This window comes from Sinohyriopsis cumingii, chromosome 6 (assembly GCF_028554795.1).
Source record: "Sinohyriopsis cumingii isolate HCF-2022 chromosome 6, ASM2855479v2, whole genome shotgun sequence".
Classification (NCBI taxonomy): Eukaryota; Metazoa; Mollusca; class Bivalvia; order Unionida; family Unionidae; genus Sinohyriopsis; species Sinohyriopsis cumingii.
Window position 1 is genome coordinate 102142833 of NC_142966.1, and position 17499 is coordinate 102160331.

The following is a 17499-nucleotide window of genomic DNA, read 5'->3' on the forward strand; positions in this document are numbered from 1 at the left end:
ATATATATAGCTACGTTATAGAGTACGATGTCGAGTTAAAGGAAATTTCACTTGTCTGTTTAGATGGAAGCAGAGCAGCAGACAGATGGATGGGTGTGCAAACGGGGTTATTACTGTATCATTGAGACTTTCATGAATGGACTGTGACTAAAATAAAAAAGAATGGTTCCGAGGTCCTCAAGTAATTATTCTAACTTTCCATAGTCATAAGTGACCGTGTTCCATGTCCGATCAGAAGCAGTTGTAAAAGTCCATGTCTGAACAATTTCTGGAAAACAAAGTAAACGAAGCAGACACACAAAAGAAATAGAAAAGCGAAAATAAAGATTTTAAAAAATAAACATTTGGAAGATTAATATTTTAGACGCATGCGGCCCGCCAAGGGTTTTCATGCGGCCAGGAACAAGTCATCATTCGCACTGACTCTGTTTATGTTACTCTGTTTATCAAATAAATGTGCTTCTTTTGAAGTTTAAGTTTTCAAATATTAACAACATATTAACAACTGAAAATAATTATGATGTTATTTAGAAAAACCTTATGTTTTTGCTATTTCAAATATTAATTATTTTACTCAATGAACTATGCGACCCGCGACAAGGTGTAAATTTGTGTATGCGGCACTTGCACTGGAAAGTTTGACAACCTCTGGTTTAGATTCATCGATCTTGAAAAAAGGGTTTATTTGAATTATTGTAATGTCCCTATGTAAAAGTCAGCTTTCAGGTGCCAATATGACATTAATTATGTTACATCACTCTTTGTAATCTTTGTATCAAAGTGCAGCCGCTTTGGTCCCAAATGAACCTAAGGACCATTTAATGGAACTCAATATCCAATCGTCCGTAATTGACATTATATGTCGAATAGTGTGATATGTTATTCACGTTTATATTATTACTGACTGATTCCATATTCATGGAGAGGAATTACGCCAGTGTCTGTCAATTACGCTTGAGACGTGTGTTACTTGTCGTATTCACTTGTCCAATAATTCCTTCATTTATTTGATATTTGCGAGGGATGTTGCATATTTCCGCGTCGAAGCTGCCTCGTATTTTGTTGATTAAGAAAACCGGGCAACTGAATTCATGTCTCATAGCCCTCTGGCTCACAAATTTAATAAATATGTATTGTAATATTTTATTTTGAATTTATCATAGAACAGATTCTGATATTTTGTAGTAAAAGTCACAGTTATGCTTCACTATTTTATTAAACGTGAGTACTTACAAGATCTTCCATGCTATTAAAACGAAGAGATGATTCTTTATGTCAGTTATACTTAACACCTGTCAATCAATCATCTTACAGGTTTGGTTGAAACTCTCAGTTATTCAATTGATTAGGTATGACGTCACAAAATGATTTGCATACCTTTTACAATCTAACCCTGACGAAACCAGGTGCATGCCATGTGATAAAGCGTTTTATGTTTTGCCATTATTCCTTTAAAATAAGCTTAAAAGCTATGAATCGATTGAAAACTCTTGTAATTGGAACTAAGCCTTTGACATCATCATTTAGCCATGATAACGTGACTTCGTTTTCTTTACCACTTTCAGGGCCTGACTTTTGGGGAACTCACAACCCAGCGTGGTCTCTCTGCAGCAAGGGAAAGTACCAGTCCCCTATTGATATCATTCCAAATAAGCTTATATACGACCCAAATCTGAAGCCACTGCATATTGACAACACAAAGGTATGCATGATCTTTCACACCACAACACAAAAGTAGCCACCTCGTAATTAAACTTAAAGTTTTTATTCTATGTCTAGTTTGACTCTAGTAGGATGAGAAAATCGAGCACTGACAGTGTTTGCTAACTTATTAACACATTATTTCATCTTTAGTATATGAAGTGCATTCGCCTTAACAAAATTAGAAAACACGTTTAAGGAAGAACATTTTTAATTGTTAGTTTCTACGACGTAAGTTTGTATGCAGATCCACGGTAATCAATATATCTAATTAGTACATATTCCAGGAATTGAACATTCAGTATTAAACAAAAAATATCAGACATAATGGGATTGAGATGCTTAATTTGCTGCAATGTCAGAAAACGTGTGAGGTGTGAGTGAGCAGAAACCTGGATTTATGTTTTAACGAAGGTTTCTGTCCAAGAACTTTCATCCTTATTACATCGTTTGGTATTGCCAACAATTACGAATAAAATCGAAATAATCGGTATTCAATAATACAGAATAACTTATGTGCCTCTTATATGTTTTACTATTTCGGTGATTAATAAACGTTTAGTTCCTTAAAGCCGATAATAATATGTATGTATGTGTTCTTGTGTGTTTTGAGAGCTTAAAGCTTAGTGCATAATGCGAATGGTTTCTACATCAATTTTCATCTTCTTGAGTATTAATAAAGTACAATCGGGACCCCGAGTGGCCGAGTGGTCTAAAGCGCTCACCATTCCGGATCACTGCCATCTCACCTCTGTCTGCGTGGGTTCGAGTCCAAGGCTCGGCTAGCGTGGGTACGTGGGAAAGCCTGCCAGTAACTTCTCGTGGGTCGGTGGTTCTTCCCTGGGTTTTCCAGGGTTCTTCCTTCACCAGTTATACTGGCCGCTATGTATAGCCTATCTTGTGTTGAAAAATGGCGTTAAACCCTAGAACAACAACAACAACAATAAAGTACAATGCAAAGCCATTCAAATCTAGATATTAAATTGCCTCCGATTGCATCCGAAATGTATTTGATTATTTACTCAAAAGAACTGAAACAATTAAAACATGCTGAGTAATGATTGTCTTGTTACCAGTAACACCGAACCCTTTGCTCTTGAATGTTGCTTAGTTGCGTCAGTGTACCAGATAATTTTAAGATTGATAATCGCATTCATGATATTGTGCCAAACTTCTGAACGAAGGGACCCAAACACATTCCACAGATAACACACTGCAGGTCACCTCCTTTCTCAGCGAACTCAACTGTCAACAGTAAGCAAATGATAGCTCCCGGCAATTTCACGAAAAATAATAACATCTTGATCAAACGCTCCTGGCATTCCACAGACGATAAAATATTATCAGCACGCAACATTTGTTTGTCCAATGTGAAAGGAAACAAATTTTACTTAGACAACGAAATTTGATCTCCGTTCACAGACAAAGGCAGAAGTTGTCATCAATCCGATACACGTTGACGGCTTTATGAGTTAAACAGTATCCATGAGGACCTGTTTTATGGTATTGCTTTTAAGATCTATGATGTTGAAAGATTGGCAAGACTAGATTGAGATGAAAAGTAGTGACTTACACTTTATTTGAACCAAAGTGAATAAGCATTTAATGGGAAGCGAGAGTGGACGAACAGTCTTTTTTATAACTAAGAAGAAAGTGTATTTTTTATTTGAAAAATAAGTAGAAATTTTTTTTATATATTTAAAAATATAGAAAATAAGAAAATATTGCCTAATTTGATAATGATTGGGTTAGGAAATGCTATACAATGCTAATCACTTTTGTTGACTTCATATCATCATATATAAATTAGAACGAAGCCAGAAAATTCGTGGAATATAATATTGGAAAATGCTTTAGATATATTGTTTATCTGATGACTAAAAGGAAGATATTTTATAATAATTTAGATGACGGTAAAGAATTCGTTATTGAGTGTTTGGACCAAGAAATATATCTATCTATCTATCTATCTATCTATCTATCTATCTATATATATATATATATATATATATATATATATATATATATATATATATATATATGCACACAGAATGACGGGTGGTTGATCTAAGCCGAATGACAACAATTATACATTAATGGAGATCCATCTATGGACGATGTTTCCTTCCTTTCGCATATTCTGTTAAAATTATGCAACTTGTGAGGAAATGTTCCAACCCTTTTATCGACCGCATTCATCTCTGATATGATCTGAGCTTGTTGCTGCATTGTAATAACCAGTGATTTGTGTTCAACTTTATGGTGCTGATTGCTACAACATGAATCAATACTAATTGTCTTTCAACCTGCCCAGCCTCGAAGACAAGTAATTATGGCAAATTGTGAGTTAGATCATTGTCTAGCTCAGATCCTGCAAGAAGAAAATTGCCATTTCCATGTCCGCATCCTTCAATATTGCTAATTCTGGGGAGGACATTTTATAATATGAAAACAATAAATAACACCTTATCGCCATTTGCTGGATCATCGCGGACGAACTATAGCGGCGAGAAAAGCTGAACATATAGTGTACTGATAAAAATGGAGTCAAATGAAGAAGTCTGGATTTCAAACGACCAAGAAGTATGCAGCGAATTTATTAACAGCTTTTCTCAATCACGCTCGGATATTGTGTTTGGTTAAAGAGTAGTCGCATATATTTCAATAACGTCGGAACAATCCATTTTATGATTAACAAGATGCTCTCTTCACAAGCAGTCTGGTGCCCCGTTTTCTTAATGGCTTGGCCTTTAACTATGTCATGTTTTTTCTTGCACTATAAAATAAACCAATCATCCAGATAATCAACATAACCAAAATAGAAACCATATAATATTTTACAAATATTTGGAAAAAAGTATAAAAGAATCCAAGTAAATGTATATTTCATTGCGTCCTATTTTTCACGGTATTGTATATATCAGTTGTCTTAAAAGGGTACAAGGTATCGTATTTGTATTTAAACATAAATATCTAACGATAAACATATTGCAAGACATGAGGTTTGATTGGTTTATACAAGTTCGTTTTCTGATTGGTTTATACAAGTGATGACATACGTTATAGATGTTGATTTATGTTTATGTATGGAAGAAGGTAACAATTCGATACTTGTCAGAAGTGAAAAACTAGTCAGTTAAGACAACACATATTAAAAGTTTAAAACACAGCTGCTCGGATCATACTTAGAGTACCACGATCAGAGCACACCTCGCCGTTGCTCTGTACCCTACACTGCCTATCCATTCGATCCATAATCAAACACGAAAATTGTTCTCTGTGCTACGTTTCACTGTCGGACTCTAGTCCAACATACCTATCCGACCTCACCCATGTGTACACACCAGCAAGATACTTACGCTCCTCATCTGACAATCGTATACTCATTATTCCCACTATGAAAATAAAGTCATATGGACAGCATTCTTTTGCATACCAGGGCCCGGCAACATGGAATGAATTGCCCACTGAACTTAGACATAAAGACACAGTAATCACATTTAAGAGGGCTCTCAACACTCACTTATTTCGACTGCAAGAACAAACAAAGACTAAATAATGTTTCCTACCTTAAATATTCTCAGTATGTTTTTCTAATGTTTTCTAATTTCATGGTGTTTGATTTTGTAATCATATCATTATATGTTTTTTTCCTTATAGGTGTTGTCTAATGTTGTAAAGTTACTTAGAGCTTCTAATGATTATGCGCTATACAAAGTCCTCATCATTATTATTATTATTATTATTATTATTATTAGAAACTGGGTGGTGGTTCTTTAAATCGTTATGGTCGAGTGTTGGTTTCTTCAGCAGAGGCTTTACAATGGCAATTTTGAAAAATGGTGGGAATTCCCCGGATGAACATTAGTTAGTGAAGGCAATATTGAATCTAAGCACTGAAGCAGCAGTGATGTTGGAATTGGATCAAGTTCACATGACTTTGGTGCACTCGTCATCACGATTGTACGTACTCAATCCATAGAGACATGTTAAAATGCTGCTAACGGTTGCCGCTGACATTCTGTATCGCAACTGTATGGTGACGACGAGTCAAATGAAGTTGTGTAATCAAGCTTATCTCTAATGGTTTGTACTTTGTCACAAATGAAATTTGCAAACAGATCCGGAAGCTCCACTGGATAGAAGGTAGTTGCACGTGGTGTACGTTTGTTCCTTGACATTAGCTTGTTAGTAATCTCGAAGAGATTTTTGCAGCTGAAATTTTCCGTGATCTTAGTACTGTAATCTGCTAATTTTGCTGCTAGGTCTATGTTTGTGACGTTCTTCTTAGCAGCTTCATAGATTTGCTTATGAATAGTGAGTCCGGTGGAAAGCCAAAGCCTCACAACTTTATGACGGTCTCTTTTAGCAGTGCGAAGCTGGTCCCTAACACTGCTATACTACGGATAACACTTTTTAATTGATACTCTGCGCTTGGTTGCTGGGGAATGTTTGTCAAGCAATTAACGCTATAGAAGTTAAATTGTTAGGTGATAAATAAAACGTGCTGGGATATTTGTAAGTGGTCATCGTACCTTGATAATGTGGGAACTAACGCAGTAACAACTCTTTGAGACAAAAATAGATTAGGGAATCCTGTGGTACAAAAAACATCCAGATTTCACTAAACAATGGATATGCCTACCATGAACGATATCATCAGCTAAATAAAACAAAAAACAAATATTAAATCGGGCCAATCATTATACAACTCAAGAACTATATATCTAATTGATTATGTTTGCAGATATGGTTCAGTAACTTATTTTACTATACCTGTAGGAGACACAAACCACTGAAGATTACTTTCGGTGACCAAATGAACTTAGTCTTACACTGATATTTGAGACCTCATTGAAGAAATGTTTAATCCAGTGTCGACAAACTAACTTTCTCGTAACTTTTCCTACACGGCAGTTGAAAATATTTCAAGATCACGGTCTTCAGTAATATAAAATGTATAAACAGTAGTAAGTATTCTGAGAGATTAAGACCAATAAAGTGTGCGTGCGTGAGTGATTCAAAATATTCCAGTCATATCGCTACGATGTCCGCAGTGTTTTTCAGTTTATAGTAATGTCTAGCACTGGGGCATTATGCCGTAGACATGTCATACCAAGTCACATTATCCTGACACCAGGCTGACTAGTCTTAACACTAACCTCTTAATGCTGAGCTCCAAGCCAGGCAGCTGCTAGTAATATTTTTATAAGTATTTTTTTGCATTGGCCGGGGGTAGAACCAGCGACCTCCCACTTCCGAGGTGTACTCTCTAGCCACTTAAGCCACGTAGAGTGGTAAATTGAAAGAAATACAGTGAAAATAGTTAGAACAATAGTGTGGTGATATTGGGGAGGGGTACTCAAATTGTGTTAGAGAAATGTATCAAACTGAAGTCCTCTATAATCGACAACCAAACAATTAGGTAATATTGATACAGATTTATTACAAGAATAAATTCTTATCTGAGGAATATAAATGGGCATCATCCAGAGAAGAATAAAACGATCCGATTTTCGAAAGTTACAACTAAACGTAAAGAGAAAGACCCACCGAGAGGTTCAGCAAATATACTACATACATAGTTATAACATGACGTGGTTTCCAAAGATATTGGACAGAGGTAACCTTGATAACGTTTAGCTCATAGCCTGAATGGACAATACGATACATAAAAAGGTATAATAAAAAGACAGTTGTTTGTTGCATGCTCTCCAATCTGTGTTAAGTACATCAAGTGATCACGTAGATAACTCATTAAAACAATCTGGATGGCTACTGTCCCTGACTTAAAAGATATAAAATTAAAATTGGGGATATTCAAAACCTAAATTTAAATGAATCTAATGCATCCGTAAATGTGCATGAAATATAAGAAGGAGGAGACAGCATTGGTACAACTGAAAGAAACCGCATTATTTCTCTTGAAATATATTAAATGGGGAGGGAAATTCTTGTCGACTTATTAATTTAATTTGAAAATGATAAATCTAATAACAATAAAGGTACCATTACTTTGGGGAAGTCGATTGTTTCAAAACTGATCTCATCACATATTGGAATGATGGCGAGAAATATGTTTGCCAAAAATAATTTAATTTGTTCAACGCACCGAGAAAAATCATCAGAACACAATGACCAATGTTGCAATTTATGTAACATACAAGGATCATGCTGTAAAAGTCAGACACTATCATCGACAAATAAAATTGTTGGAATATTACTAATGTGAGTTTGAAAGTATATTGGTAGAAAAAGCGTATAAAGAACACAAACGAACAACGAAATATCTGTGCTGAAATCAGACGCAGAACATTGTATCTGCGTTAAAGAACTCAATGTATTAAGAAGCCAGTGTGCCAGATACACCATGATGGACAATGTAAAGAGTCAATTGTATTCTATCGGTGTTGATTTTGTATGCAATGACAAATCGTAGTAAATATAAACATATAGCTTCAAAAGGAACAGATCACATTGAAGTACTTTACTTTGTGTTCCGTACAATCTCATAACTAGCTACAGTGAATTAAGACAAGAAAAATCACAAACACAATTATTCACAGAAGGAGGTGAAGACATTTAAATTCAACTCTATGGTTTTAAACTCAGTAACAGAAAAGAGCGAAAACTAAAACGTTTTGTAAAATTCAACAAATAATTTATGTCCCTAGACATATAATGTGAAAACTTAAAACTAATTTACAGCATTGTGAATGATATCTCAAATAACCCTAGTTCTATCACAAGTGCTAATGAATAAAGTTATAATTAACAATTCCAGTGGTGTTCGAAAAAAGATATACCGTTGAAGGTAATGATATGCCTGTAGTCTTGAATGTACGTATGGTCCGGTGGCCTGAAGTGTGATGATTTGCTAACAGTCTTACAATTAATCACACTATTATAACCGATGGTGTCCTTGTCTGCATTCACTGTAATTCCCAATTCATATTTCTATTCAAGAATATCATTTAGCACTTTGAAATTCCAGAGAAGAAGAATATGAAGAAATAAGTCCACAAAATCAAAAACTTAGCACAACTATGCATATGATTCTGCTTCTGATGTTATCGCAAGAAGGGTTAATTTTTCAAACAAGATTACATAAAAAGACTAAGGCACAAACGTAGAACCAGGACGTAGGTCCAATCTTCATTTCTAGACAATTATAAGTTGTAAACGGATAACATATGTTACTAAAATTATCATAAAGATTATTGGAAACATCAGGTACGTGTTCTTCATGGGGGAATCCCATATCCTGGCCCAGAACAAAATAAACATGTTTACCTTTATTGATAAGGATCCTAATATTTAATCCACGCTTCTAGAAAAATATTAACTATGTATTATTTGTTTGCAAACTAAACACGTTAATGTCTCTAGTCTGGTACACAGTGAACTTGATTTACAAATTAAATACACATAACAATACCAGAGGTTATTAGAATATCTCTGAATATGTTTTTATAACCTTTTAGCTTCTTTGACCTGTCAATAAAGTTATGCCGATGTGTTACCCACCCCAAAAGTTATATAAATATGATCTCCAGATACACATACATCTTGTCAAAAACCACTAAATATAGGACTGTAGCACAACAAAGGTAAACGGCAGTAACGTACAACCTTAGATACAGTTGACTGACTAACGTTAACGTTGTTAGTAAGCATCTACTATTCAAATTAAAGTGACAGAGAAATGTTCACTGAATTCGTTTGATGACTGAATGTGGCGTCGGCAATCATGCGAACCATGCAACTGGTTACCTGGTTGTTTTGAAGATAGCCTGTTAGCTCGAGATAAATCAATTCTAAATTGATTTGTCGAAGTTAGAGAAGAATTCGATTGATGACTACAAATGTACAAGACCAGAAGTACCAAAATTGCTATAGAAATTTAAGCAGCACAGAGAAGGATAAAATAACCCATTTAAACTTCATATACACGTACTTCTAAAATTGAAAAGGAAGGTTAAATTTGCATTTTAAGAATAACATTAACAATCTGTACATTGTAAATAAATATGATATATTTCAGTACGACCTATAGTTTGCCAGGAGACCGATTATTGACCGAATTTGTGTTGGTCTTTTAAAAAACTAGAAAAACTAGAAAATGACAAGTAACCTAACCAACCTAGACTAGTTTCGTAGAAAAGAAAACAGTTCTTTTGCATGATTACGCACAAAAACATATAAACATGAAGCACAACAACATCTATTATAGATATAATGATTATGAACTCGTAGTATTCTTGGTCTTTACAAGATAGGTAGAAATAATGAAGTTTAGGTTGTCGTAGTTTTTAAAGTTTTACTTTCTCATACGCAACGTGTACAGTAAGAGCACCATTCAGACTATTTATTATCTGGATCACATAATCTTGATGTCATTAAGTCAAGTAACTCGGTAGCTTGGGTCTACTTTCGTTAATTTCTTTCTTCGCCAGTTCCATTAGAATAGTTGCTCACGTTAATGCTAGATCGTTAGTTACAATTATTCATGCTGATGATACATGTACAATGCGATACTACTGCAAGATTTTGTTTTGAGTCCTGATATTTGCTATAGTTCCTTGTTTTGTAATGAGATTATTAAAACATTATCCTCCTCTAGATAGTATACGGTTGTAGTTTACTTTGTAAATCTTATTTCTGAGCTCTCTTTTAATGTCTAAAGAGTAATCCTCACGTTTCTTGCCTACCATGAATCCAATGTAAAATCAATATTAAATACCAAAACAACGTGCACGCTGATACTAGATGTCAATAAACCTGTCTATTTTTAATGACATCTTGATTCGAAGCATCTATTTTGTGCAACCTATATTTGGCAAAACGTGACGGGATGTAGTCGAATCCATAAGAATTAACAAACGTCTGTGGAATAGTGTCAGATTTGAACACATATCTAACTAGTTACAAAACAGTTTGTAAGTACCCCTCATCCTTTTTTATCATTCCTTATTGGATTCCATCAGGTAATATATCCATTCAAGAATAACACTGGTTCTATCCTGAAACTAGTTATCATTTTTATGTTATTGTGTAAATTTATCTTCGTTATTCTGTCCTAACCTCCAGTGAAAGACTTGTTTCATTCCAGTTTTAACGTAGTGATGTCAATGCTCTTAGTGTTTAACTCGTACTTGTTGTGTTACAATCATTTATGACCCTTATAATTGCTTTTGCCCTTTGCTGAATTTCGTTATTCAGAAATCAATTATTACCTTTATAATTGCTTTTGACCTTTGCTGAATTTCGTTATTCAGAAATCTGCGAACGTATTCCAGTCGTTCTTGAACATTGTTACTTTCTTTAAGTGATTTGTTGTTTTTTCCATGTTTGTATCTAAATCATGTATTTCACCGTTTCTTTTCTTCCTAATTAGCTGTAAATATTTTTGAATATAAGTTACTAATTATTTTACGTGTACGCTTTCTTTCTGTTTGCAGGGTTTGCATGGCAGTAGGTAAACAGCTCTGAGCAGTTCATGTGAATCTAAAACGAAGTTTTTGTTCTCATCATTTTTGTGTAGCTTTATGATTTATTTTTGGTTTTTCAGTATGACTCTGGTCAGTGGTTGATAATTACTTCTCAACATCTTAACTCCACGTATCTATATCTTTTAAATTATTATTATACTCCAGTGACTTACCGTTAGATCAGCAACTATTTCAGTACAACATTTCTATTATTTGTAGCAGACAACTGTAATGGATCTTGTTCATTGTTAGTGAGGGTATTGTTGTCTTAGTCATATCCTATCGATAGTTTATCATTTCTGGTATCAATCGAAATAATATAATTGACTTTATTGTGATACGAACGAATATATACTAATGTATATATCTCCATTTGTGAACGTAAAGATAGCGCAGAGAAAACCAACACAGCAGTAAGTTACAGTACAGTTCTTCTGTTTAATTTGTATTCTGCATTGCATTTACTTTTTAAGACGCTCTTAGATGTTTCCGTAGTGTCTCTTCATCTTTCAAATGATTAAAATTGTGTTCAACTAATGTTTAATTTTAGGGACTCTCCGACTCAGTTTGTCTTTATCTCATTGTTTCATACGCACTCGTTGATGATCAAACTAAACTCTTGGTGGCGTATTTCATTGCCAGTTATTGATCTGCTTGTCATGTTGTTGATACTGTTCAGCGTGTCGTTTGCAGTTGTTAATTTTAGTTTTGAAACTATTTTGTTGATCGAATCATGTCAGTGTTGCACGCCAAAGGAACAAATGCACTTATATCAATTCCTGCAACCCCTACGCCTGGCTGCCGTTACCCTAATTCCACCTGAAAATGTTCTCATGATAGCTTCCACTGCATTCATAGCAGTACTATTTTGTATTTCCTTGGGATAGTTTATAATGGTCTATCCTCTATGATTAAATAGTTTTCAATGTCGTACCTTTTTTCAACTTGAAATGAAGATCGTCGTCTACAGGCAGTGTAAATGATAAACGTAGAGCATATTTTTACTATCTTATAAATAGGAAAAAGAAAGATTAGACTTTTCATTAGTAATATATTTTATCGACTCTCTAGATCCTTCTCTATAGACAGGCAGAACCATTTTAGGATTTATTGTTACATTTTTTATTGTTTCTTTTCTGTAAAATGTTATTAAGTTCTATTCAAAAGTTTTGAACGTGTACCAAAGGCACATTGGTGTTGTACGCATATTCTTGAGACATATTCCATTAGCCCATTATTACTCACGTATTGTTTCCGTAAAGGTAGTGTGTGTTAGAACATTAATGCTTCTGGTTGATAAAGGGACGATAAACGTTTGCTTTTGGAAACATCGACTGAGTAAATATTTGTTCACATGAATGTCATTTTTATATGATTAAGTCCATTATAGACTGGCTAAAAGTAAATGGAATTCATTAGTCTTACAACGTTTACAAAATCGTTTAATGATGGTGTACGATTGTAAATCTTGATAGCTTTTACAGACATGCTGAAGGAAATGGTAGGAGTAGGGCGTAATGTTTTGTTCTCTGTCATCATTTTTTCTGTATGTCAACAATATACTATTTATTTGCCTAATTGGTAACGAATTTAGAAAGGAATAATTCATTTTGGAGGTGGTTAATTCTGTGGTAATTCTTTCTGAGGAAAATAGAAATGTATAACATTTTGCATGATAAAACCTTTGTTCAGGACTACTGCAATGGTGATTGTGTTAATAACACGATTACTTTATCTTGTTTGAATGAATTGCAAGAGAAATTTAAATGTCTTCATGAATGCATACATTTGTATGTGATTTGCATTTCATCTTATTTCTCATATGATAATTTGTAGTCTTGCACATTACATTTACTTTTGAGTTGAATGAGGTGCAGTTGAAATCATCTTCTTACATTTGAATCTTAACTGTTTTCACATCTTGCCTGATGTCATTGGTTATCCTGTTGTAACATTCTCTAGATTGCAATTGTTTACTGTTGATAATATTATATACTTTATTATTTCTCCGTGGTATTTCAAGTGCGTTTTATCTCTTTCACGTTATACTGAACAGTTTTTCCACGTGTGTCACATTATTAGAAATGTATTATCTTTCACAAATTGATGTTTTCATGCTCTTTGTCATTGCTTTTGCTGCATTGTGGATTCGTTATTTTAATGACATACTATATTAATCTAGTTCGCTCTTGAGCTTTTTATACATTGGTTTATAAATCCTGTCTATATCACAAGAACATCTATTTTGCCGCTCATTCATTTGGTCATTGAAATCTCTTCATCTCTGTAAACGTCACTTTGTTTGCGTATAGAAATAACACTATTTTATAAATCAGGCGATGATATCCTCTCTCTTAAAGTCTCTCAGTTTGTAAAAAGGCAGATTACCCAAGTAAAGTTGCTTGCCTGACTTTAAATATTTCCTCAATACGATCAGGAAAGTTGCAATTTAAAAAGGAAATGTATTGTATTTATATTTTCTATAAGCTTTACATATGCTATTGTTTCCTGACATTTGAATGTGATAACGTGTAGAATAAAAATTATATTTATTTTGATGAAACACAACAAATGTAATAATATAGAGATGTAATAATAATAATCTAATAATATAAATAATGTAAAAATATCCGCCAGTAATGTTTTTTTAGGGACTTGTAGATTTTGAAATGTTTATTTATTCCTGTAGGACATTTGAAGTATTTCAGTGGCAATATACTTACTATTCAGATTGTATAAACATCTACATAGTTTATCGTAAATGGTCGCAGATGGACTGAGACTGTTTCTATCATGTTGCCATATTGATTTTTTTCTCAAAAAATGAATCCAATATAAATGTATACTGGTACGATTTACCTTCCTTGCTTACTTTTCTTACAAATAAGGGATATTTTTTCTTAATTAAAATTTCAAAATGGTTTTTTATTGGTTTTGAAAGAATGTTGTTTCCTATTTGTTTTATTATATTTTGAATATAGTGATTTAATTTATTTCCCTTAAAATAATGTAAATATCTACAATGTTTGCAGTGCTAAAGATTACTGCTTGGCGTCTCCCTAACTAAATACACTCGTGTGTTAGACGCATAGGTAAACATTTTGGCGTCATAATTGAAAATGTGCTTTGATACATCAGATCAATACACCGGTTACAGTGATACATACTGGGTCAGCCCAATAGTCCATGTACAGACTGGAATTATGTTTGTGAGAGGCATATTCAAATCCGAAGGTCTTCATGCAGAGAGGAGATGTTTTGAACAATATATCATGATATCCTACCCAAATTCATTCCCGCATGTAAATTTAGGTTTTTAAAAATCATCTTTATTTTATTTTTTTTCCACAGGTGAATGGCACGCTAGTAAATACAGGCCATGATATTACATACGAAGTGCTTCAAGACTCCTTAGAGCCTCCATTTACATTCAGTGGTGGCCCCTTGTCTTATAAATACAGAGTACAGAGGATGAAACTCCATTTTGGAGTGGTTGATGCCATAGGATCAGAACATACTGTTGCAGGAAAGACCTTTCCCATCGAGGTCTGTGTTATGTGGAAGAGGTTTTTTTGAAAAATGTTTGTAAATGCTTTTTGTGTGATAAGACTATGCTGTCTTGATAATCTTTTTGGAAGAACTATGTATGCTATCAGTTTTATTAATTTCGCAACAATAAAGGTTAGATGATAGAACATGTATGAAACTGCATGCTGTATTGCTTGAAGAACTTGCACCACTGAGTTATAGGTTACTGCATTTGTATGGGAAAATATGAACGAGTTTTGTAGATGGAATACTGCACGAACTTGCGAGTTCAGTTTATCCTTCCGACAAAACGAGTTCATATTTTCCCTTACAAATGCAGTAACCTTTTTATTATATGCTCATTATTTTAATTATACCTAAGGTTTAATTATATAAACAAAATACACTACAAGAAACAATGTAAATGAATGAATGCCATATTCCAAACTAAATACACAAACGCAGATTTGTCATTACACGATTACATCATTATTAATGCGCACATAACTCCGCCCAGATAAATTTGAACTTAGTCGCGCGCTCAACATAAATTTCGAAAGAAAATGGCGTGTCTAGTTAAAATTGAAATTTGCAGTCATATTGTGAATGAATGCGCATTGCAACAACTGTTTCATTTGATGTGGAATGAATAGATTTTGGTATTTTGTTTCGATTCGACGAAAGTTTGTGATTTTGGACTGGATTCATCTATGCAAATTATACATGAAATACATCGGATTGAAGTGGCGCGGAAGAAGCGTTTTCACGTCTGCAAATGTGTATGTTTCTGTCATTGAATGTTTGAAATCATAATGTGGGAAAAATATGAAGTCTTTCAATTGCAATTATCAAAAAGACGCTATGGAATTTAATGCATATTTCATTTTGAGTGCAATAAGGAGGATGCAGTTGCACTTATCATCGAAATTACAGCACAATTTCGAAATGTGTAATCCAGATTGAAAACCGATGACATGGCTCATGTAATTTGGATTTGCAGAATTAAGAAAATACATTTTGAGGAAATTCAGGATGTAAAACTGTAAGAATATTTTATTTTGCCATTCTTATCATCAGCTAAAGAAAACAGTATATGCCTTGTCACTTGTATGTTATTTGTACGGACCTAATCGTCCGTCGTTGATATAATGTAGCTAGCCTAAATCCGAAACATTGTATCAACGCGGAATGTGCCAAAACAGCTGCGTTTTTTTTGCAGTCCACGAAACATCTGTTTTAGTTCATATAGAAACAAATTTAAACAACCACAACGTAAAGAGCCTCTTACGCGAGTGTACATGATTTGTTTACAAATGAAAAGTGCTGGCGTCTGAGTCCATTGTTTGTTTACAAAATAAAGTAGTTCCTTTATTAACGTGAATACTATATGTGTATTGTGGCGCGCGTTCAGTATCGGGGAATATTGAACGATTCTGACAATGTTAAGTTAACGGGGAAAAAATGAGCATATAATAAAGATAAATTATATATTCATTTAAACTATATATTAATAAATCTTTACTTTCAAGCCAACCGGGCTCTCTAATTGTTCCAATGAAATATGGTAAATTTATTTTTACTTAATCTTTCATTTGGCTAAAGACAATATCTTACGTATCTGTTTCAATAATAGTATACAATCTATAATAGAAAAGTAAAGAACAAGTTAAAGTTTATTAGTTTTCAACTTTAAGCAAGAGCTTTTAGAACGAAAACCTGAATTTGTGCAAAGCATCAACGTCTTTGCAATATAGCATTAATGCAAAACATTTCTATATATTAAATACAAAAGTAAAAGTAGAACTTTCTGGCACAATAATGTGCTTCGCTATTAATTTGTTATTTTGGTGATGTTGAATATTGAGTTGTTTATTATTATTATTATTTTTTTTTCAGATTCAAATAATTGGATATAATTCCGATTTGTACAAAAATTACACAGAGGCACTATTTTCCACACATGGTTTAGCCGTATTTTCCGTTTTAGGACTAGTAAGTACTATCTTTAGTTTCTGTTAAGTGACAGTAAACAGAAGGAAAGCAATGTTAGAACTTAATACATTGATGCTTTGATTGATCGGGTATATATGTTCAGAGCATTCATTATTATTTTAATACCTGTTGACGTGTAAGAAAAATGAACATAATTATCTTTTTATATATGCTGACAAGCACCCAAATTAAATGATAATGTATGTGTAATACCCGTTGACATGTACATATATGACTTTATAATATCTGTTGACACGTAACTTGATGTAGGTAAATCTATATGTACGTAAATGACAGGAAATTGTCCTTTTAATACCAGTTACCATGTACCTAAATGAAACGGAATAATCATGTTAATACCCGTTGACATGTACCGCAATGAACTGTTATTATCGCATATTTACTAAATAGTTTTCCAGACAACGATATTTTGCAATTTTCATTGCATTGTTCTTCTTTTCTTGTTGTCACATAGCTTTTATTTAACAGCGTAATGGTATGCAATCGAATAAACTAAATATAACAATTCTAAAAGTTTTAAAACACTATATGTGCTAGTATGTAAACGTTCAGTTTGAATCTTTAGCTTCTAATCAAATTAAATTAATCATCTTAATATGTTTCATGGTTTCAGCTATTGGGTACAATGTAATTCTAGACAATGTTAATGTTGTAACGGACTCTGGTTTATGTACATTATGATAATTTGATATTCGTATTCTTTTTCGACGAATTTTATATGTTGCAAGATGCACTACCATTAACTAGAAAAATGGTATTAAATATC

At 33.5% G+C, this 17499-nt stretch overlaps 1 protein-coding gene across 1 annotated transcript in view; it reads left to right on the forward strand.

Moving 5' to 3' along the window:
- LOC149797581 (carbonic anhydrase-related protein 10-like) overlaps positions 1-17499 on the forward strand; it is an 89530-nt gene that overhangs the window by 57502 nt on the left and 14529 nt on the right. Inside the window, exons 3-5 of the mRNA XM_089960433.1 lie at positions 1566-1702; positions 14544-14738; positions 16617-16712. Of these exons, the coding sequence (XP_089816559.1) occupies positions 1566-1702; positions 14544-14738; positions 16617-16712 (428 nt within the window). The remainder of the gene's footprint in view (positions 1-1565; positions 1703-14543; positions 14739-16616; positions 16713-17499) is intronic.